This window comes from Candoia aspera, chromosome 1, assembly GCF_035149785.1.
Source record: "Candoia aspera isolate rCanAsp1 chromosome 1, rCanAsp1.hap2, whole genome shotgun sequence".
NCBI classification, from domain to species: Eukaryota; Metazoa; Chordata; class Lepidosauria; order Squamata; family Boidae; genus Candoia; species Candoia aspera.
Window position 1 is genome coordinate 103,464,488 of NC_086153.1, and position 23,470 is coordinate 103,487,957.

Below are 23,470 nucleotides of genomic sequence, written 5' to 3' on the forward strand. Positions count from 1 at the left end.
CACAAATATAGCAAAAACAAAAGGTGGGGGGAACAATGCTACTGAGAACAGCAAAGATTAAAACTCTGGTTCATCAACTAGAAAGGGAGAAATTTCTTTTCAGCTCTAAAGCGGCAAACAGATCTGGTGTTTCCATAGTGTAAGTGTCTGTTCCTGGTTGCAGTCCCAAAGGTATATTCTTTTTTTTTTCCATTTCAAGCTGGATTGAGAGACATTTACACACTTCATTAGGCAGCAAGATGTACTGCAAAACAGGTTTACAGCTGAATTGTGGTGGTGTTATTGTCAGCATTTCTCACAGATGGAATGCAAGCAGCTGCCCAGTCATCCTTGCTACTAACAGACAAGCAAAATCAGCCCCAGCCTTCTGCTGCTCAGTTTTCTGCTAGTATTTAAGAATTATAAGCATGATTTTGGAGAAGGTGGTTTTTAAACTGGATGCATCTTCTGCCTGCAAGAGATGAACCATCAGACTTGCTGTTCATTCTCTATAAAGTTACTCTGGCTAGGCAGAATAAACAGTAGAACTGCCTAAATGTTGTCTTGGAAAATAGTTTTCTCGCATTTTCAAATCTCTATAACCTTAGAGTCCAAAATATTTTCATCCTCCCTTCTAGGTTTCAGTTTCCCCCATTTGTTCTGGCTGTGAATGGGAAAGAAAATTTATATCATCAATGGAAATTTGTAGATACCTATGAAAAACAATTGTTCCCTGGTAGAGCCTGCTAACCCATTACTTTAACAGCACCATTTGGAAAAACATAAGCAGATTTTAATTTAAAGTGTGTAAATTTCCCTTGACAGTTCTTTTTTCTTATCATCATATGGGAGTGCTTTTTCATCCCCACCCCCTCTATTCACTGAGTGTCAGTCCGGGTCTCCCCAACCCCGCATTTCCAAGCAACACATTTAATATAAGTTATCCCAAATACTGTACATATCTTAGCTAGTAGGGCACTCATCAGCCAAGAATGAAAACAACCCTCAAACCTGCAGATGTTCCCACTCGTATGCAGCTGTGCATGTTACAGGCCTTTTTTCTCATCAGGTGACCCTCTATGTGAATGAGGATTCTAGAATTTCCACCTCTTTGGGATTCTATATGCTTTTTCAATCTTAGCAGAAGCATTTTTAAACTCCTGGCTTTCCTGCAGTGGTTCCAGGAGACACTGGGATATTTTGCAGGGTCGTATCCTGACTACATAATATTAAAAAAATGAAGGGAAACACAAAAACATAAGATAATGAGAGAGGTGTTTGCATGATGTAAATAGCCAAAAGCATGAGGTAATAATGTGATGAACAAAAGCAGACATACTGTACATCAACTCACAAATATGCTATAGTTACCCTTTCTGACCTAAAAACAAAAACAAGAAACCCACCACTGCCCTGTTTTTGTAAAGGCTCCGGTGATTTCAACACCTGCACGAGGATTAGTTTCAGCAAATCTAGTCAATTCTCAGCTGTCAAAATAAACTGAGAAGGGAATAAATTATTACAGAACATTTGTCTTCGATTTTTACAATTTTGTGAAGCTTTCTTGCACTTTACAGGAGAGAAATCATGCTTAGCTTTACTGCATCACCACTGGTCACACTTCAGTGACAAACATCTTTGAGCCAGCCAAATAGAGTTAGCTGCCCGTGAGATTATGAATATCCTGTTAGAGAAAGATGTGCTAGAGTGATAAACTAAGAGTGAAAGTACCTGCAGGGAAAGTAGAACAATGGAAAAAGTGAAGGCATCACGATTATTCCATTCAGTCTCATTCCAATTCATTAAGTTTAACATGTTATGTGAACAACAACAACAACAACAACAAAAAATCCTTTTTTTTTTTTTTTTTGGAAGAGGGGCAATAATAATGATTCAGTTTCTGATTCAATAGTGTGGAGGGTTTCAAGGGCTTTATTTAAAAAAAAAAAGGCAAACAGGGCACCAACAAAACATGACAAATGGTGTAATAAAGAACATGTGAATAAAAAAATACCCAGAAGAAAGAAACAAAGTTTGTAATCTTTTGGAGAGGTTTGAAATATCTTCCCATTCTTTGAAATGATTGTATTAATCCATGTGCTTAAACTGTGGGTGATTAAGGAATGGGACAAGTGAAGAAGACTCAAGAGGCTAAAACTATCCCACCCCAACCAGCCTCTAAAGCAGTATTGCTCAGCCTTGGCAACTTCAAGAGGCGTGGACTTCAACTCCCAGAATTCCCCAGCCAGCACGTTGACTGGGGAATTCTGGAAGTTGAAGTCCACACCTCTTGAAGTTGCCAAGGTTGAGAAACACTGCTGTAAAGCAAATTTTGCATATGGATTTGTGATAATCAATACTGATTCCTTAATATTGATACAGGAGAGTCCAAGGCCCATTAAAAGTCTTCCAGGTAATAAAAGTGAATTGTTTTAACTGAAAAACAGCGAAATAGTATTTCAGGTTTGCTACGTTTAAACCTCAGTCACTTTTTATATAAATTGTATGGTTTGCCTGAAGCTATATTTTTCTAAACATTTTGATAATGTGCTCATGCTAATCAACCTAGAGCAATCTTGTTATCAGACAGAAGCATTTCAGCAGAAGTGACTGTTACAGGAGCTGCTATGAGAAGAGCTGATTTCTTATTACCTTCTAATGATAAAGGATGGAGCTTCTCTGAGATGGCTTGTTGTTCACCCCTTTTTTTAGGAGCGGAAAGGATTTGTGTTTGGCACCAAACTAAAGGGCAAGACAAAGCACTCATTACTGGCTGGCAGGGGGGCAGTGATTGGCAGAAACCTCTCGGTGCTCAACACTCATGCCAGGAATGGAAGGGAAGCTCTAATTGACTGTCATTCTCTGTGGGGGCTTCAGATTCCCAAAGAAGTTACCATAGTCATTCTGGTGGCATCCCGATGACCTTCAATAGTCAGACCAGCCACACAAGCCTTGCTCATTGAAATACTGCAAGTAGCAGACGTGGGCTGGGACTCCACGTGAGCTTGATCAACTGCTTCTACCTTTCCATTTTTGCCCTCTTTTCCTGCAACCGGTAATTATGTAACAGATGTTTTGTAGGGAAACCAAAGTGACTTACTCTTAGCTTCCCTGTTCTTTTGACTCTAAAAGGCGAAGTCTCCTTCTGTTGAGCTTGAGACCAGTGACATCCATGTAGTTTTACTGCGACAATACAACCATTGCTTTTGTTTTGGACTGTTTTCAGTCCAGCCTACATTCCTAGTTTCCTGGTGGTCTGTCATCCAAGTACTAGCCAGGTTGAATCCCAGTGCTGCTACCTGATGTGACTGTGGAAATTAATACCCCTCTTTTATTCAGTCTTTAGATGGAGATTTCTGAGTACTACCAGCAAAACTCAGCTGTTCAGCCTTTTTTTGCATTTTTAATGGTATTGAAGAAGCAGTGGGTAAACATGAGAGTGCTGCAGATGAAAAACATCTGGATCTTCTATAAAATCCCTTACAAACAAGGCAGATCATTTGTGTTTAACAAAGCCTAAACTGAAGTACCTTCTATCTCTTCTGGTTCAGAAGTCATGCAATATTTGTGTTACATCTAACATAACTGTGATTTTTGGTGAATTAAAGACTGCATTATCTTCTTCAGTGTTGTTATATTCCTGACTGAAAGGCACACTTGCCTTTCAGTCAATTGTGCCTTTATCTTTTCTGAGTAGAAATACTTCATTGCTACAATAAGCCTTGACCATAAGTCTCTGTTTCTTATCACTGATTCTCCCTTCAGTCTTTGTGATGGGGGGCGAGGGGGTGCAGTCCCTGTTTCGTTCACAGAAAACCAACTTGCGCGAAATAAGATATAAATGGCAAAAGTAGGAGGGAAGAATATCAAGTAAGGGCAGGCCAGGATAAGGCAAATTGGCCAGAAGCCTACAGTGTACAAACACAAAGGATAAGAGATGTCAAGGCTCGAGGACTGCCATGTGGGAAAGTCCAGCCTGCAAAAGTTCCAAGGGAAACAGAATATTTGCTCACACTTGTTTGCTTGTTGCTTGAGGACTACGTGCACTCCAGTTAAGGACTTCCTTGTTTGTGGAAAATTCATAACATTTGGGTTGCTCATCTAGCCCATCAGTCTGAATGTCATCCACAACAAAGGCAGCTCAAATGGTGTGAGTAATTGAAACCAGCATGAGGACAGAAGAAGGAACTAAACTAAGAGGGTGTTATTTACTAACAGCATCCGTTGAACATATTGTATCCCTGGTTTACTTTAGGACAATCCCAAATGTTTCATATAGCACTTGACTTTGTTACTGGGATGCTCTTCTTTTCCTCTCTTACGTCCCCTCAGAGATTCATTTTCAGTGGAGGGCCTGGAGCTTCTTGAGATAGAAGACCACAAGAAGTAATCTAATTTTGGAAACACTAGACAGATTAAGGAGCTCTTAATCTTTCAGGGAAAACATGAGTTTATCCACCTTCAGGATATAGGAAGTTCCTCTTTAATTCTGCATGGAAAATGCAGCCCCCAACCCCCATTTCAATTGATGACCAGGCAAAACAATTCTCATATAAGAAGCCAACGTCTGAGAAAATATCCTGAGGAACTTCTGAAATCCTGTAGTTGAGTCTCAGATGGGGTCAAAAAACTCAGTTCTAACAGCATTCAATATCAGGAGGGTACTTGGTGGAACAATAATGATCACCACATGAAGAAGAATGAAAAACACTCATTGCAGGCAGCAAAATGTTCTGGTTGTTCTGCAGGTGCTGAAAAACCAGTCATTTCCCCTCTCTGTACTAGAGCAAAACATACACTGATGTATTCCTCCCACATCCTGCAATTCCATGGGAGAGGTGGACTTCCTGCTATGTCATCTCCTGTGGAAAGTGATTTACAAGCTACTTTTAGTAAGATCTGTGCAAGCAATGTTCACCCTCCATTGGCCATGACTTGTAACAGTTTGCCAATCCTAAGGAAGGTAGTGTGTCAGGGCTTGCTTCACTGCCTCAGTATAGTTTGCTGCTGGTTTTATATTGGTCTCTGTGTCATCTGATTCTTGGACTCCATGTGGACCTTGCATCTGGTAAATGTGACAACCTAGGTTCACTTAGTGCTGACCTTGTGCTCTGATTCAGTTTGTTGAACCTAAACATCCAGCCATCCTCAGGACGGTGTGACTCTGCCCAGTGAAGATCACTCTCCTTCCTGAAACATTACATACAGCGCTGAGAAGTTTTGGTATTATTTTGACCTAGATCTTGGTTAATAATTTAGGAACCATTGCGTAGGAATTCCAAGCTAGAAGGGAACATTACAGACACCAATATGATGTTACTAGGTTCATGAGAGAGTGCAAACTATGTTACAAGTTTCAAAATTTCTTAGCTGTGATAACTAAATGAAGCCCCATGTTCAGTCTATTCAAATTTGGATATATTGGGATGTATTAGTTGCCTGGGGAAAAGTCCATTATTTCCATGTCTGCCTTTTCTCTCTTGCTTTTTCATATCATTCCAAACAAACCTAATACAACATTCCTTCTTTGGGAAACAAAAAGAGTCGGAGGCATCTTTTGACTTGGCTGAAGACTTGGTTTTGATTTGGTAGAAAAAGCAGCATCTGGTGCAAACTCCCCATTCTCACAACTTGAATTTTCAGAATACTTTCTCACAATATTTCTCAGAGGTTCTAAGTATTCAGGTGGGCAGCGAATGCCTAGAAGATGCTGCTCCAGGGCCAGTGCTCAACTATGAGCCTTCAGACAGGGAGTGCCTTGATGACCTTCTTTTCTCTTCCATACACTGTATATGGCCAGCCCATATGACAGTGAACATTTTTATTATTCCATCCTTTCATTCTCAGGATGTAACTTGACTGCAAATGCTTTAAGATAAGGCTGCAGGTGCAGAGCTGTTCAGGCAAAGATCCATCAAAAGTAATCTTGGGAGCAATTTCCTAAGCTGCTATTATTATTCCTGTTTCTAAAGCTTCTTCCAATATTTTTTGAGGCACTTCTCGTTTTCTAAAGGTAGCACTCCCTTAGCTGTTACATTTTGCCCTTCTGAAATAGATCTTGCTTCCTGAAAGCAATATTCAGTGAAGGGTTTAGCCTGCATGTGTTTTATAGCAGCAATAGAGGCTTGGTTGCCACTGAGCCCATCATCTTTTTTCTGAGACATTTGCTACAATCAGGGAAGCCAGGAAGAAAAAAATGCAAACAGCAGAGCATGCAGCTTCCTGAAGCAGAAGTTTTCTTCAAATTGCACGAGAGTAAAAGGGAATTCTGGGAATCCTGGTATGTTTGATATATTTCTTTCATGGGGAAGGAAGGATTGTAGTGCTGTTGTAAGATGATTGATGAAGGCAATAGAGGAAATGGGAAGAGGTAGATGTAAAACCTCTTTGTGTATTTGTTCCGATATTTCCATACCTTCTCCCAGGTAGAGATATTGTTGCAGTCATTTGACATAAATTACTCATATCTGAATTATCAATGTGCACTCACAATATATTTTACAAAAAAATGTTATTTTAAAATACAAAGAGTCGATTTTTTAAAATCTCTAGATTCAACCATATCTCACTGATGTGCATAAGCCTGAACATCCATTTGCAGTCTTCCCCTAAGATAAGAGGTAGAAACAAAGAAGAGGTTACATGTCCAGGATATTCTCCCACAAAAGCAGAAGTGGGTTATTTGTACATGAATCGTTTGCAGATATCAAGGTAAGAGAAGTATTAAAAGGTAGAGGTTTGATTAGTATCCTGGAATAGGTGGTGTAATTTTTTCACTAGATAAAGTCTTGGTGCATGGTCTGAAATACTGACCATCCATGCTTTGGCAGGATTCCTGCTTCTCACTCATATGTATTTTACAACAGAAGTGACCAAGACAAATCTAGAGACACGCTTGAGAGCTAAAGGGACTTTGGATTTTGTGAATCTGGAACTTCCTCTGATGACATGTCTGATCCTTGTCTTTTCATTTCTGAGCAATCAGAACTGCTTTGTGGTGACAGGCATAGAACTTTCTTTGCAGGCAGGGAAAGGGCTATCGAAACCTAGATTGCTCCTTAACCTAAAATTCAGTTTCTGGCCCCTGGAAGAGCATCCCAGATCCATTGGATTGTAGTTCTAATCTCCATTCATGAGTGATTCAATCTTGATATGGGACAATAAAAGCAGTAGAAGAAAAAGATACTGGACTTCCTAGTGAGGAACAATGGCAAACTAGACATCTCCAAATGAGCAGAGACAATGACGCAGCAATGACAGATGGACCGGCAGCAAGCTCAGTCCCACAGAACCTCTCTGGACAAGGAGAGGATATGAGATTGCCCACCTGTGCTCCAAACAGCTGTTCGTCATGAGGAAACCACAGGATAGTGATTATCCCACAGGTCTGAGTTCCAGGAGACAAGAGAAGCCATCAGGTTGTCCAAAGCAGAGCCCTTAAGGACACTAGGTTCAACCACCTCACTTTCTAATCACCTTTGGATTTATAATTATTTTACAGTTTAAAAAGGTCTCCCAAACAACAAGTTTGAAAATCTACCTGGTAAGTAAAATGTCATCCCAAAATAGAAGAAAAGCTAACTAGCAGTTTAAAGAACTTAAACAATATAAAACAAATGGCAAGAAGCTAAATAAGAATTTAATTTAAGACAGTTTTAAATAGATTAAGGGACCAAACAAATTTGGAATATTAGAATTTTTGCTAAGATTTTTTAAAAAATTAAGTAAACAAAAGAACATTTCCATGGGAACACAAATTGTTTAGTCTATCAGGAAAGAGATTATTGGTTGAAAGTTGAAAGCAAAGCAACAAAGACATCTGACATCTCATGAATGTAGAAATGGCCACTAGAGGGGACTAAAGTTTCAGGCAGGAAAAAGAAAAGTGAAATTTACAAAATGACAAAGGTAGGATGCTTGAGACATTTCAAAGGATTGTTGAAGAACTGGGAGAGAAACTTATAACTAATTTGACAGCAATATTCTCTGTACCTCCAAATGTATTTTTTGAAGAAAATTATAAAGAAGTAAAAGATATGACAGGCAAAAATACAAAAGAGTTTACGAACAGATAGGATGAAGGGAGGATACAAATTCTAGCTGATGGAAAAATAGTGGAAAATAAATAAATTGAGGATTATAAGACAGAGACGACAGGGTGGAAATACAAATGACAAAGATGAAAAAGGACCTGTGCAAGGACTTCTTTTTTGATTTACAAAAGAGGGTTTCTAAAATCTTGAAGAAATCTTTGAGATTGGAGAAAGTCTAAATGGAGATTCAATCCTAAAACAGCAACTTGATGAATTAAAGATTAAGACTGTTAGAACCAAAAGAAAGGAATATAAGGTTGACTTGTTTGATCAGGCCTAAAATAAGAAATACTTTTAGAAAATTCTAGAAACCCTTTATGGACTTTTTGCCAACATTTGGACAGAAATGACAATGATTTTTGGATTTGTGAATAGATAAAGGGGGGGTATGGGAAGGATTGAATCATGTATATAATTTTATAGGGGGTGGGGAATTCTTAATTTCCCTGTACTTGTTGCAAGGAAGATTGAGAGTCACTTCTTTAAAGATTCTTTTTTCCTATCTCTCTTCTCTTATCATCTTTTTCTCTTTTCTTCTTTTTCTTTTCTTTTTTGCAGTTGGTATTTCTTTTTTATTATTTATTTATTTATTTTCTGATTTCAGTTTCTATTATCTTTTAATACTGTAAAACATTTTTAAAAATATTTTTTAAAAAAAGATACTGAGATCTTATTTAGCCAAGGTATTGTACAAACTACTTTACATCTATTAAAAAAGTTAACTTATGCTAAGCTAACATATAAATGGAATTAATCTTCTAATGTTAGAATATTTAAAAGATATATTCTTTTTCGACAGAGAGGTGAAAAAAGGACGTATGAGTTAAGAAGAAGAATCATAGCACTTTATCTGAATAGAAATAAGTCAAGCTCCATGATTGCAACAAGCTCTCTCCTCACTTCCAGAAATTTTAGTTCTCTCTGCCGCTGAGGGACCCTGTGGAAAATGTGGGACAGGTCATGGAAGGTTGTAGTGGGGAAAGGAGAAATTGCATTCTCTACAGTAAAAAAGCTCTTTCCAGAGTATGAATGTTAACATTCATGGTTCTTTGACTTAAAATATTGGGGCTATATAAAAATGCCAGTATGAGAAATCAATAGAAATATCAATGGTAATCAAGTTTATTTCTCCTGAGGAACTTGCTGGGCTGCCCATAAACACACACTTAGGCTTGAGTTGAGAAACCTTGGTAAATCTTTGAGCATTAAATGATGCTCATGTTAGACCAGATGTCATCTTCTACTTCTGCTCAGATCAGTTGGCAAGGGCTTCCACACTGCCTCACCTCCAAGCCAACTGCTGGCAATTGCCCTCACTTGGGTAAGCCAGACTTGTATTTTAGTTATTAGATGGAAGAATCTAACAAGATGATGGGTCTCTGTTCTAAACGTCTGTCTGTTCCATATGCCAGGTTGTAACGTATAAATAACAAATTAGGAAAAGTTCTACTATGGAGTCAACAATCTGCTAATAAGGAAGCCAATTAAACTTCTGCCAGCTAATTGGAAGCCTATAAAATTACCCCAGTGAAGAAGAAAAACATCAATCCTCAAGCAATATGAACAATACGAAAAAAAATCCTTCCTGATTCCCATAATGGCAACCAGTGAATAAATAAAAGGAGGGTGACTTCAGGATGAACCTGATCCTAAATATTGTTTTGAAATCTCTTAATGAGGTCAATCCTCAGGTTTTGGCATAACTTCCATTATTGCAAGACTATCTTCTTGCAAGACTAGAGAATGCAAAGTTGCCTTTCCACCCTTCCACAATTCTTTCTCCTTTGCAATAGTAATTCCTGGAGACTGGAGGGCTCATTTCCATGAAATCTTAAAAGAAAACCTGTTGTGAGATCATCTAAAAGGGATACATCAAATTATCCCAGTTCTACTTACTTCATGGACCATGCAGAGCTGTAGAAGTATGAGCACCATTTATATGTAACTTTAGAGTTACAGCACTCATTCAAGAGTGGATCCTCCCATGCATTATAACCCACTCAGATATGTTAAGAAAATTAGCAACACATGCAGGCAGAGCAAAGGCAATGCCACTTATATTTTTAAACTCCAGAATTGGAGAAGCACCATATAAGCATGTCTCTCCTGCCTTGTTACACACCTCTCCTCTCTACAATATTTTGATAGAAGTTTTAAATGTATTTCCGGTACATACTGTAGGTAAGCTTTAAAGTCAATAGGACAATGCAAACAAAGGAGAGGAAATTATAGAAACAGTGGCAGAGGGAACATCTTGAAGGACTCTAATGGTTAGGAAATTGAGCTATTAGCAGCAATTAAGGACAACGCTAGACACAACAGTTCATGGTACTTATTGAGTTATAGATGTTTAACAAGTCTTGAAAAGTGTAAATAGGAAGAAATTCAAGCAATGTATGCTTGTAGTCAGGTAAAGTCAATCTTAACTGAGTTCCATCTGAGAGACTGGGTTGATTCCTGCTTCCTCTTGGGTGGATGGTATTGTGAAGATGAGAGCCAGTGTGGTGTAGTGGTTAAGGCATGGGCTAGAAACCAGGAGAGCATGAGTTCTAGTCCCACCTTAGGCATGAAGCCATCTGGGTGACCTTGAGCTGGTCACTCTCATCCCTAGGAAGGAGGCCATGGCAAACCACTTCTGAAAAAACCTTGCCAAGAAAACTGCAGGAACTCATCCAGGCAGTCTCCAAGAATCGGACAGGATTGAATAGATTAAAAAAAATAGTGAAGATAGCCATGAAATAATGGATTTCCACCATATCTGATTCCTCAGTTCTTCCTTCCAGAGCAGTCCATTCAAGTCCTACAATTCCTGTTCATGATTTTCTCCTTCATGATTTTCTTGTTTTCAGTACAATGACTGCTGGTCTGCCATCTAACCCAGACACAGAATAACCATGATAGAAGGAAAGTCTAAGTCTCAAGGGAAGGGCTGAAAGGATACAACTCCCAGTTGCTAATTTGATCTCTTGTGGAGGGTCTCCTGTTCTGTGCAGGTAACAGCCTTTGCTGGCTTTTCCAGTTTTCAAAAGGTAATGAGATTCAAATGTGGCAGTGGAAATGAGCACCCAAGGCTTCATTTGTCTATCCTCTATATCTAAAAGCTGGTAGCTGTACTGAAAGGGGTAGCTGTGTAATCTTCAAAATGTTGGAAGTCCTGGCAAATCCAGCATGCCTCATTAACATGTAAATTAAATTGTCCCACAATGCAACTCTGAGGAAGCTGTTTGTTGCCACTCCCACTTCCTCCCTCTCTCTTCCTTCTTCTCCACCAGAAGCAAGCACAGGGATGTGTGCTGCTCTCCTCCATTCTGGGCACCATGTGGTGGGCCTGGAATTCCCCTTTCTTCCATGCAGCTCTTGGCAGCTGTAGGGCTAAGAGTTTAGGGCAAAACTAAGTATTTAGAAAGAAAAGAAGAACAAAGGAACTTCATCTTTTCCACCAAGATGGATGTAACACAAGCAACAATAAAGTCAGTAAGAAATTATTTTACTTATCTTAACCTAATATGTCTAAGCATGTGATTCTTTACACATGGGAGGGCTGAGTGTGTAAGATCAGTAACCTGTGTCTCTCTGATGTGCTTGTTGAAGCTATTTTAAAGATAATTATCTTTTTCTGTGCCAGCTTCTCAGCTGTGTTATCAGCTCTGCTCCATTTCAGTGGTTCTAGCAGGCAGCTGAATTGGCTTCACAAAATATATCTTGGTTCTTGGGGGAGGGGGAAAAGAGAGAAATGGGAAATGGGAAATCTCCATTGCATCTATTTACTGGACCTGAAGTTCAGGTATCTTTCCAGGGACTGGCAGAAACTCTACAAGGAAGATCCTCAGACTGGTAGTAGGGCGAAGCTATATCCAATTTAGTTGACTTGGAATGCTGCTATCTGTCCCCCATTCCTGCTGACCCCCAGTGGGGCTGCACATAGCTGTAAGTGCAGTGTACAGAACTAGTTGAACCTGAATGTTAGCAACGCATGGAATACAGATTATTAGGATCAAATCATTTGTATTCCATGATTTTGAACTTTCCTGGATGCATCTGATTAGCCACTGCTAGAAAAAAGAATGCTGAATTCAGTAGGACCAGCAAGCCTGCTCTGATGTTCTTAAGCAAGTGGCCAAAGCGATTGGATGGACACTTGGGCTGAATCTTGTCTAACTGTACCTTCTTCCAAGCATAATTCCGCATATGATAGCATTTTTCCCCTATAGACATCATTTTTCTACAACTCCTGAGTTAAAGATAAAAGCGAGGATACTTTATCAGAGTCCCAGTTCACAGGGCTAATTGCTTGGATACAAGGAGAAAGACTTGGCTGGAGGGACAGAGGGGGGAGAGTTCTAGGTAAACATGGCCATTTTTTAATGGAAAGGTTGCCAGTCTGCCAAGAACCTTGGAAACTATAGCATGCTTAAAACTGATGTCATTATCTGAGAGGTTCAGTCTAGAAACAGAGAGACCATTCCTAGTCATTTACTTGGCAGTATTCTATACACTACCAGCCTTGTTTCAGGCACTTCACAAAGCATCTCTTGAAAAGGAAAACAAGTTGGTCTTTGTAAATAAAAGTTCACGCAGTTGCGTAATAAAGCCATTTTCCAAACTGGTACTGAATGATCTTTTTTTTTAAGCAACTAGATATGATGAGAAGAGATGGGGGAAAGGAGGAGCTAATGAACAGTGTCAAGATACCCATTTTCTAGTAAAAGATCCTGTATCTTGGACTTCTTGGGTACCTGATTTCCTCCTGAAGTTTCAGAATGGCAAAAAATCGTATCTCCACATCATCCTTCTGACTGTGAATCTATCCATCTCACATTTTCCATGACTGCAATACTTTCAAAGACATCCTGCTAGCTAGTTGGCCATCATCAGCAATGTCTTACTAAGCCCCAAGTTTTGGACGTAAGGGGAGGACTGGGGAAGTCTGACTTGAATGCTGCGTGGGTGGCTCTCAAGAGGGAAGGTGAAAGGGGAACGATGATCCTGAAAAAGTTGGCGGAAGCCGGAGCTTTGAATCCAGACTCAGCCTGTATCCTGACCGAGGGGAGATAAGGTGGCAGCGCAGCTCACACTGCTTTCCTGGAATACAATCTGCATTTTGACACTCTCTGTTAAGCACTGCCCATCTGTATGTTATTCAGCCAGAGCCTCCAGGGAGAAAGAGGAGCGCCAGACTCCGAAAGCAAGTGAGAAAGAAAGCAAAGGCACTCTTTTGAGAAGGAACTGTTGCAAATTGACTTAGAAGTCCCACATCTGGAAGCTGATACTTAAAATAACGGAGGCGCCACTCAACCAAGTGGGCCGGGAGGCAATTAAAGCAGAAGCAAAAAGCAAGAAGCTGAAAGACCCCCGCTGAATGTGAGGGGAGGAGATGGCTTTGATCTTGGCCTGGACCCTGCTTTTTCCTATATTCTCCTTCCTGGGATGTTTCTCCTTAAGCTCAGCTTCGGCGGAGGACGTTTTTCATTTTGACACTGAAGAGAGCTCAGCCCATGGTAGCCAAGACAATAGTCTTCTCAGAGGGCAGCAACAAGCTGTAGCTTTTGCGAGCTGGCCGCATTTTGCTGAGGTACAGTCACTCTCCTGTCTGTTGACCTTTCTCCTCTTTTGTATGCTTTCTCTCATATTTGTTTAAGACTGCAAATGGGTAACACAAATGCCCTCCCCTTGAAAGCAGGAGTGTGGGGCTTGGAAGATTGGGAGGCTTTTTAAATGCTGCTAGAAAAGATTCCCTTTCGAATTCCAAAGTGCATCTCCCAGTGCAGTATTAGAAATTCAGGTTAGCTTGCTCGGCTTTTCATGAAAGAACAATAACTTAGGCCTAACAAAGAGCCCTGTTCCAAGTAAATAAACTTACAGCATCACCTTCCACTTTAGAAGGAAGGTCTATACTTACATTGAGACTGTAAGGCCTCTGGAATCCCAGGAAGATTTGAAGGGAGAATTATTGGTTTGTTGGGAAAGAGAAAAAGAGGATAAATAAAAAAAATCTGGTCATTTCAGTACTTTTGACAGTAAGGATTCATCTAGCTGCATCTGTATTCAGACCATCCCATTCATTTTAGTAGTGAACACACAGTCCCATGGTCCTACATGTGAGTCAATGGACATCTAAAAGTTATGATCCTGCTTAATGGGGAAATGGGTATTCTGATGAGAAAGGTTTTATTGTTGTTGTTTTAACTTGAGCATTTCTTGATTGTCATATTTGTGTTTTCTTCAGCCAAAATCTTTATTAGGGTTGGTATCACCATATGATTACCCTTCCAAAATTCCCTTAGAAACAGGGATTCCAGTTTTGCATATAGAATTCTCCCTGAGATCTTGATTCTACTACAGTAGAAAAGGAAGGACTTTGCACATGAAAAGGATATGTGTGCAGGACTGCATGCTTCTTAAATGCAAATTAGGAATGCCAATGAAAATAGGGCTCTGTATTAAGGTTCTATGATTGTATCACATAGGTGTATTCTCCCAATTTGGAAGTATAATGTCAGAAACAGTTATAAATCCTACTGATTTCAGTAAAATTGAAGACTGTAGTATGGTACAGAATCTTAGCCTATAGACTTTGCATTACATCTGTATGAAAGTGTGTGTGCAACCTCATCAATCCTTCATCTGCTTGCTTGGAAGTTACTGCCACAGAGTTCAGGACTTGTGTCATAACAATCGTGTTCTAAGTAGCAGTTCGTAAGATTCAAACTTTAGGAAAAAAATGGCTGAAGACCATCTGCAGCAGAATGTTCTTCTACCTTTACAGAAAATAAGGACACCAAGTACTTTAATGACACAGAAAATGTAAGCATTTACTCAAGTAGATGTAAAACATATGAGATAATGAAAGTGCAATAGGTTTTATTTCCATATTGGATACTTGACATTGATTGATTTTGGTTTAGGTGTCATTCACAGCTGAGGTAGGGGAAAAAACCTCACAAGGTGACTTGGGTGAGGAGAAACTATTGTGTAGGAGGCAAATTAAGACAGAGAGGTCATGGGAAAGAAGGTTGAGAATTTGGGCAATAAACTAGAAAGTGTGCAGAGCTTAGCCCAGAATGAGTTCCCAGGGGTGAAGCATCGCTTCATTAACTGGTGCTACTAAATTTAACAGATAAATTTATAGCAGGTTTTAAACTGAACAGTGGAAAAATCTTGGTTTGCAGCTAAACTTTCTTTGAACCTGGATTTAGCTAAAGGAGAATTTATCATTCTAGTATTCTTCCACAATTTGAATTTCTTATTCCTGTGACCCCGTGTGTCGACTATGTTCCTATGTTCTTATCCTGTGACCTCATACTCAACTATATTCAGAAAAAAAACCCCTCAAAACTGACAGGTTTGAAATAGAATTGAATAGGAACTCCTACCTAAAATTGTATTAAATGTAAGTGTTGATATGGGTATAGCCCACAATGCTGGATATAAATTACCAATGCTGGATACAGATTACATACATTTGTTAGTTATTTGCCAATAGCCATTAAAAAATAAGATACCTTATTTTTTACTGAGTAAAGTATCTGGTTTACATATGTGATATTTACAGGATATAATATAGCTTAAATTCATTGATATGCCTGGTCAGCAAAAATACATTTATTTATTTCATTTCTATCCTGTCTTTCTGCCCTGGCAAGCATTCATAAAACAACAGAATATATGGGACAGTGACTCAGTCAAAAATCAAAGGCCAAAACATATGCTTAATTTTTTTTCCCCCAGGATCACTAGATTCACTGCTTGATTGGCTGGTTTATCATGTGGTATAAGTAGAAAGAATATGAGAGCTGAACATCTCAGCTCACAAAAAGCCCCTAAATGGATGAATGAGATTAATTTGAGTTTCCTATCCCTGTACATTTTTATGTTGGGTTAGGCTTCACCACAAATTTTTTTTTTAAGGAACTGCAGCCAAGCAAATATTTTCTGCCAGCATCAGTCACTGCTTTAGTTGGAAAATAAATCTAGGTCAAGTTAATATCCACAAGGATATCACTGAACAGTATAGGCAAGCTCTTAATTTTATAGGTAAGGAAGAATAAAGATATAGTCTGACCAGAATTAAGCACCCATGGATTTCTATAGGAAATTTTAAGCACACACAGTTCTCTAGGAAATCCAATGGAAATTTGGTTCTACTTTGCATTTGATTAGTAACTAAATACACACATCCGATAGATGTTTATAGTATTCGGTAATGTCTTCACAAAGCATGCTGCACACAGAAACTTTTCTCCAGGTACTAATTGTGTTTTTAAATTTGTATTTATTTAGGTGCCTTTGAGTCAGTTTTGACTCCTGGCAACTACATGGAAAAGTCCCTGCAGTTGTCTTAGCAATATTTTTCAGAAATGGCTTGCCGTTGCCTTCTTCCTAGGGCTAAGAGGGAGTGACTGGCCCAGCTGCCTCTGTGCCTAAGGGAGGACTAGAACTCACAGACTGAGTGATTTTGGCTGTGTAACTTAGCAAATATTATTCCCTTATAATGAGCAATTATATTCTCAATTATTATTAGCCCCGATGCAAGGCAATTGTCACTGCTAAATGACAACTGAGCCCCAAATGAGCATCTGGGGGTCCTCCTGAACTCCTAGCTCCTGCTTAAAGAGAAGGTGGCAGCTACTGTATAGCTAAAGGGTGCTTTGCACAGCTCCATCTGGTGCACCAGTGCATGAGTTGTGTGCCTTCCTAGATCAGGCCTTTCAGACAGGCACTCATGCCCTAGTTACCTTGAGGCTCAACTACTGCAATGTGCTCTACATGGGGCTGCCCTTGAAAACTACTCAGAAGCTTCAACTGGTCCAGAATGCAGTGGCACAATGATGCCTTAGTATTCCCAAATGATACTTCTGCTCTGCTCACCAGCTGCACTGGTTGCCAGTATTCTTCTGGATGCAATTCAAGGTTCTAGTTATTACCTATAAATCCCTATATAGCATAGAGCCAGGTTATTTGAAGGACTGCCTATCTCCCATGGTTTCTGCCTGCCCAGAATGTGCTGGCAGAGTTGGCATGCTCCAGGTCACTTTGATTAAATGGTGCCATTTGTTGAGACCTAGGAACTGTGCCTTCTCTGTCACAGTGCCTACTCTTTGGAATGAGTTCCCTCCTGAAATCCATGTGCTCCCCACCCTGGTAGCCTTCAGTAAAGCCTTGAAAATCTGGTTGTTCTTCCAGGCCTTGGGTTGAGATGGGGCCCTTGCTGGATGTATCTTTTTTACTTTTGTTTATGACTGTATAGAGTGATTGGATCCCATTGGTTTTTTTATGGTAATATATCATGAGCCACCCAGAGTAATGCATTTAGCATATTTCTGTAGTTTTTACAATTATTCCTTAGCTTTGATATCTGGATTAAATAAATTCTGGATCCTGTCCCCCAGATTATCCTTTGGCCCTCTGTGGTCTTGATTGTCCTTCAACCCTAATAACCTGGCAATACTCTTGGATGGCCTGGCATCAATGGGTGAATAAAGCTCATCCTACACATTCATGGACTCCATATAATTACTTCATGAGTTAATTACCCTTTAGTAATAAGAACTAATCCTGTTAATTAATTAATTAATAATCTTGAACTGGACACATTAAACTTTCATGCAAAGTTAACCATATCAGCCATGGCTTGTATCAGAGGGGACATTGCTGGACAAATCACTTAGCATAAGCATCTGCAGAGGAAGACAGGGACAAAAAAGAAGAGATCACATTGTGATGTCACAATGTACATTGCATCATTTTGGTGTCACTGTTTAGGAATAGATGCCTACCTCACCAAGGTTCATGTCCTAGCCAAGTGGGATTAGAATCTTGCTCACTCTGCATTTTCTTGTTCTTGCTGTCACTTTTTCTTCCATACTAAGCTGTGATGAAGAACTGCTAGAGCAGCTTCTACCTACTTTATTTTATTTTTTAGATTTATATGGCTGCAGTACCTATCGTGTGGCACACAACCCTGGGTGGCTAACAACAATGATAAAATCACAAACAATAAAAACAAAAAATCATCTACATCCATTCATCTATGCAATCCCTGTGCTCCAACCTTACTATCCCAACACCTGGGGGAAAAAACAACCCTTTATAGCTTTCCAGAAGGTTAAGAGGGTGAGGGCCTGCCAGATCTCAAGGGGAAGGTGTTCCACAGGGCAGGAGCTGCTACGAACAAGGCATGCTTTCTAGGTCCCACTAGATGACAACATTTAAAGGAAGGGACCTGGACCATGCCCACTCAATCCAATCTGGTGGAATGCACAGATACCTTCAGGGAGAGGCAGTCCCACAAATAACCTGGCTCTGTGCCATGTAGAGCTTAAAGGTGATAACCAGCACCTTGAATTACACCCAGAAAGAAACTGGAAACTAATGTAGCTTGCACAGCAATGGTGTAACATTGGAAAACTGAGGGGCATCCAATTCTGCAGTGAGCTGGCACATTCTGGATCAGTGGTCTTCAAGGTCAGCCACATGTAGAGCACATTGCAGTAGTCCAACTGGGAAGTAACCAAGGCATGAGTGAGTGGGAGCAAGGCCTCCTGGTCCAGTTTTGGCACAATTGGCACCAAGACCTATCTGTGCAAAGGCCCCCCAGCCATGGCTTCTATCTACTCCATGAGCAGGAGCCACAAGTCCAGAAGGACCCCCAAATTGTTCACCAGCACTGTCCTCTTCTGCTGGCCAGCAATGTGGACTGGGCTCAAAGGGAAATAGCAAGGAAAGGTATAGAAGTAGCAGCAGCAGGGAGAACACTGAGCTGCACAGAGCATCTTTTACAAACATTCATGCCCCTGCATTCAGGGAGTTCAGAAGTGGAGGGCAGTGGCTCAAATGGTAGGCATGAGCACATGTACAAAGTGGCAGGGCTTTGTCTGGTTGCATCTACCGTCCCCTTGGCTGCATTGCTTTTTGAAATGCGACAAATGTATAGTCACTTGTCTTCACACCAGTTTCATTTTTTTTAAAAAATGAATTTGGAGACAGATATTCACACTCATTTCTTCTTTGCCTTCACTTGGTCCAATTTACTAAAAATTTAATGGGCTGATACCCTGAGGGAGTATGGCCTGTCTTCAAAATGTCATGCTCTTTTGATGAAAAAGCTAGTTACTAGAAAGAGGGAGCAGGCAGCCTTCTGTGGGTAAATGAACAGTAAACTAAAACTAGTATAACTGAAACCAAACAAATGCAGCTAAACAAGACAGTAAAGCTGCAGGAATGTGTTTAAATATAAATAAAAATGTGTTTGAATGTGAATTAATTCTAAACAGATTTATTGTTTTTCTTATAGGGCACAACTATTTTTTAAAAATAAGAATGTTTCCATGTGAATCAGCCCATTTTTTAGGCTCAGAAATCAGAGTAAGCTTCCCAATAATGCTCTTCTTGATTTATTTCCTAGTCCAAATATTGACTTGGGACTCTTCCTCTCCTAAACAGACATTGACCATTAGTCAGGCTCAGTGGTGCCAGATCTTAGAAAGAGTGGTTTTATGAGAGCCATAATCAGTTCACAGAATGTTCCAAGTTGGAATGCAGTATCTGAAAAAACCACAAAATAGTGAAACATGATAGAGTGGGGAAATCGTACTGAAACACATAGAGTGGCTGTTATGACATTTAATCCTGCCACATGAATACTCTGCAGAATTTTTCCTACAAATTCTTTGGATGTAGACAACCTACAGTGGAAATGTGATTAGTCTGAAACATGACATGCTAGAAGTAATATATATTTCTCTTAGCTAGGTTTTATTGGTTTTTCGATTGTGCTGAAACAGCAGCCTTGTCTAGCATGAAAAAGGCCTGCAAAGAAGTTAAAGATTAAGAAACTTGCTTCTTAATGTTCATCAGTTTTGTGTGTTTCCACCCTTTGTATCTATTTAATGTGAGAGTTATTAATTAAAGGTAAATAGTGGAGTAAAACATACAGCTTTAGACCTGCTTTATGAAAAAAATGCTATAAGACCTGAGCAAATCTGAAAGATTATAAAATAACATCAGTATATGGGAAGGGTGAAACTTCTAGAAGTGAGTGGATGAGCTGCTCTGATATTACTGATTTACTATATATGATTCAACCAAAAGTATCCATGACCTTTTGTGTTATCTCTATATCTCACTGTGGTGAAACCAGAAATGGATTTCACAGATAGGGGCTTGAGAGGGGCTGATTTTGCTCTTCACGCTTCTACACAGCCTACTGCTGATCAGCTCAGAATGGCCACTTTGAGGAGCCACTTTGAGGAGGCCACTTTGACCAACAACACCTGTAGGTTGCTCACAGGACTCAAGAGTGTCTCTGTAAGCCCTGTGTTGCAAGACTGATCCATAGACAGCAGTTTGGAAATGAGCCAGGAAGTAGGAACCAAGATTTGCCCCAGGAGCCCAGAATTAAATAAGTTAGGGAAAGCAAGAACTGAAGAACAAGGAAAACAGGTGTCCAGAGCTTGGCATCAGCCAGAACTCCATGGAATCAGTGAAAAGAGACAAGAGGACATAAAATTCAAGAAGACCAAGCTGTTCAGCTACAGCAGGGAACCTCACTATATCCCTTCCTATCTAGATGGAATTCATTCTCATTTTGGACTTGAAAGTGAAAGAAAACTTTTAAATTAACAATATAAGGTATCATTACAGAGAAGAATTAGCTGGTGGGACATTACCCCAGCTGTATGCATAACTTCTCATTTCGTTCCTAGGGCTCTTCTGCACAGCAGCAATGAAGTGTTATTATCCCGTGCAGGAGATGGCTGAAAGGAGTGCTCAAAGAAGTGCTGGCCAGACTTCCAACACCTGCTCTGTCTCAGCAAAGGACCAGAATAAGAGTTCTGTCCACACTATGGATCCTAGGGCAGGACCCGAATGACAACAGAAAGCAGCAGGGAGAAGAAAAGGAGGATACTGGGGTTTATTTGGGACAGTTCAGGCACAAGTAGGACAGATAAGTAGGTATAGGTTTACTCTCAAAAGGTTCTGTAATTACTGAACAGATTCATGGGTAGCATTGTACATAAAACCTTAATCCTACTCTTACCTAACTCAATCTATGGCCTAAATATTTTTTCTATATGCATATTAAGTAATTTGCAGAGTTTTTCAGGAGTTTCTCTTAGCTTGGTGGTCTGAGTGGAAATAACATACAAGCTTTGCTTTAACTTCTGCCTCTGCTCTTTCAGTGCTGTGGAGTTGTTTTTCCTGCTCTCTAAACCGCTTTCACTTTCACAGCCTCTTCAACAGTGTTTTCTTAGCCTACCAGCTCACTCTGTAGGAGATGTGTTTCTCCCTCTCAGGAGATTCCAGGTGGGTGAGTTACTTGGAGGTAAAGATCACCTTTTACCTCAGACCTTAGATTGTGGCTCCTTTCTTCTCATATAGTTCTTAGCTCTCAACCGACTCTGTCTCTTTCTGTCAGTCCCACCATGATTCAGCTCTTCATCTGGCTGTCCCATGTCATTCTCCTCCTGTATTATAGTTTCCATTTTCTTTGGACAAATTGATATGCTCCAAGCTCCAATACACAAACTCCTTCTCTAACATACTCCACCCCATCATCTACTCACCAATTCAGCCATTGTTTAGTTTATTACAATTGTAGACCAGAGCAAATTAAAAATAAACTAATATTAAAACAGATACATCAAAATGGAAGCATAATATAACAAAAATAATACAGCAGAACACATATAAAATTATATTAACATAACAACACTCACACTTAGCCCACTGGAAGCACTCACTTGTGTTCCATTGTAGCTAGTATGCAAAACTTGGCTACACTACCTGAGATCTCTAATTCTAGATCAACTAATGTGAGATTGTGATGGTTATCCTCAGACCTTAAATATCGTATTGCGATTGGAGAAATATATATGGTCCAAATATCTCTATAAAAGAGGCAGTTTAGCAGGACATGACCCACAGCAGGACATGACCCACATTTCCCACTCACCACATAGGCAGAGGCATTGTTCTATAAGAAAGAATGGATAGAAGAGCACTAGAGTGGGCCAGTGTAAAAGCTCTCCTGGCATCCTTGGTTGTGGTATTCAAGAATAAACAGCTACAGTACTTTTTTTCGGGTCCAGCTGGGAAAAAGTAAAGCCTGTCTGAAATCATTTTGGAGGTCAATATCTCTGTCACATTGCTTAAAGAATGATTTGGTCTGTTACAACCCATTCAGGTGAGTGTATTAGGTGAAAGTCCATAATACTTAGGGAGATTTCCATCAGGAAGACTGGAATTTGTCTCAGAAAGTCAGAGCAGCCAAACTGTGGGGTTGAAAATGAATTTAAGCCAAGAAGCTGACACACACTATCTTTCATTCTTTACAACCACATTAACAATTCATGGTCAATCACCATGTGAATTCTCGTCCCCATCAATACAATTTAAAGGATTCTTCTGCCCATCTTAATGCATAGGGTTCCTTCTCAATAATGCTGATGACTTATTTTGGCTGTCCAGACACCAACAAGCTTATTCTAGCAGCTGGATTCCCAATGGCATCTGTACTAATAAAACATGGGTAAGGTTGTTTTTCTTCAGCAAAGGATCGTTACCTTGTCGTGGTGCTGGAGCTTGAGCACCTCAATGATGCCATAAGCTAAACCATGAAGGGCCACCCAAGACGGGAAGGTCATGACAGAGAGGTCAGACTAAATGCGATCCCTGGGGAAGGTAACAGCAACCCACCCCAGTATTCTTGCCGTGAAAACTCAATGGATCAGTACAACCAGAGATATGTTGGTATACCATCGGAAGATGAGACTCCCAGGTCGGAAGATGGTCAAAATGCTACTGGGGAGGAACAGAGGAGGAGTTCAACTAGCCCCAGACGTGATGATGCAGCTAGCTCAACGCCGAAAGGACGGCTAGCGGCCGACGGTGCTGGTGGTGAATGGCGAATCCAATGTTCTAAGGATCAACACACCATTGGAACCTGGAATGTAAAATCTATGAGCCAGGGCAAATTGGATGTGGTTATTGGTGAGATGTCAAGATTAAAGATAGACATTTTGGGTGTCAGTGAACTGAAATGGACTGGAATGGGCCACTTCACATCAAATGACCACCAGATCTACTACTGTGGACAAGAGGACCACAGAAGAAATGGAGTAGCCTTCATAATTAATAGTCAAGTGGCTAAAGCAGTGCTTGGATACAATCCAAAAAATGATAGAATGATCTCAATTCGAATTCAGGGCAAGCCATCTAACATCACAGTGATCCAAATATACGCCCAACCACAGATGCTGAAGAAGCTGAAGTAGAGCAGTTCTATGAGAATCTGCAGCACCTACTGGACAACATGCCTAAAAGAGATGTTATTTTCATCACGGGAGACTGGAATGCTAAGGTGGCCAGTCAAATGACACCTGGAATTACAGGTAAGC

General features: G+C 40.1%; 1 protein-coding gene across 1 annotated transcript in view; it reads left to right on the plus strand.

Moving 5' to 3' along the window:
• The first annotated feature begins 12,796 nt into the window (after window positions 1-12,796).
• Window positions 12,797-23,470, plus strand: part of LAMA4 (laminin subunit alpha 4) — a 111,145-nt gene continuing 100,471 nt past the window's right edge. The window contains exon 1 of the mRNA XM_063310972.1: window positions 12,797-13,644. Within this exon, the coding sequence (XP_063167042.1) occupies window positions 13,447-13,644 (198 nt within the window). The 5' untranslated portion in view covers window positions 12,797-13,446. The remainder of the gene's footprint in view (window positions 13,645-23,470) is intronic.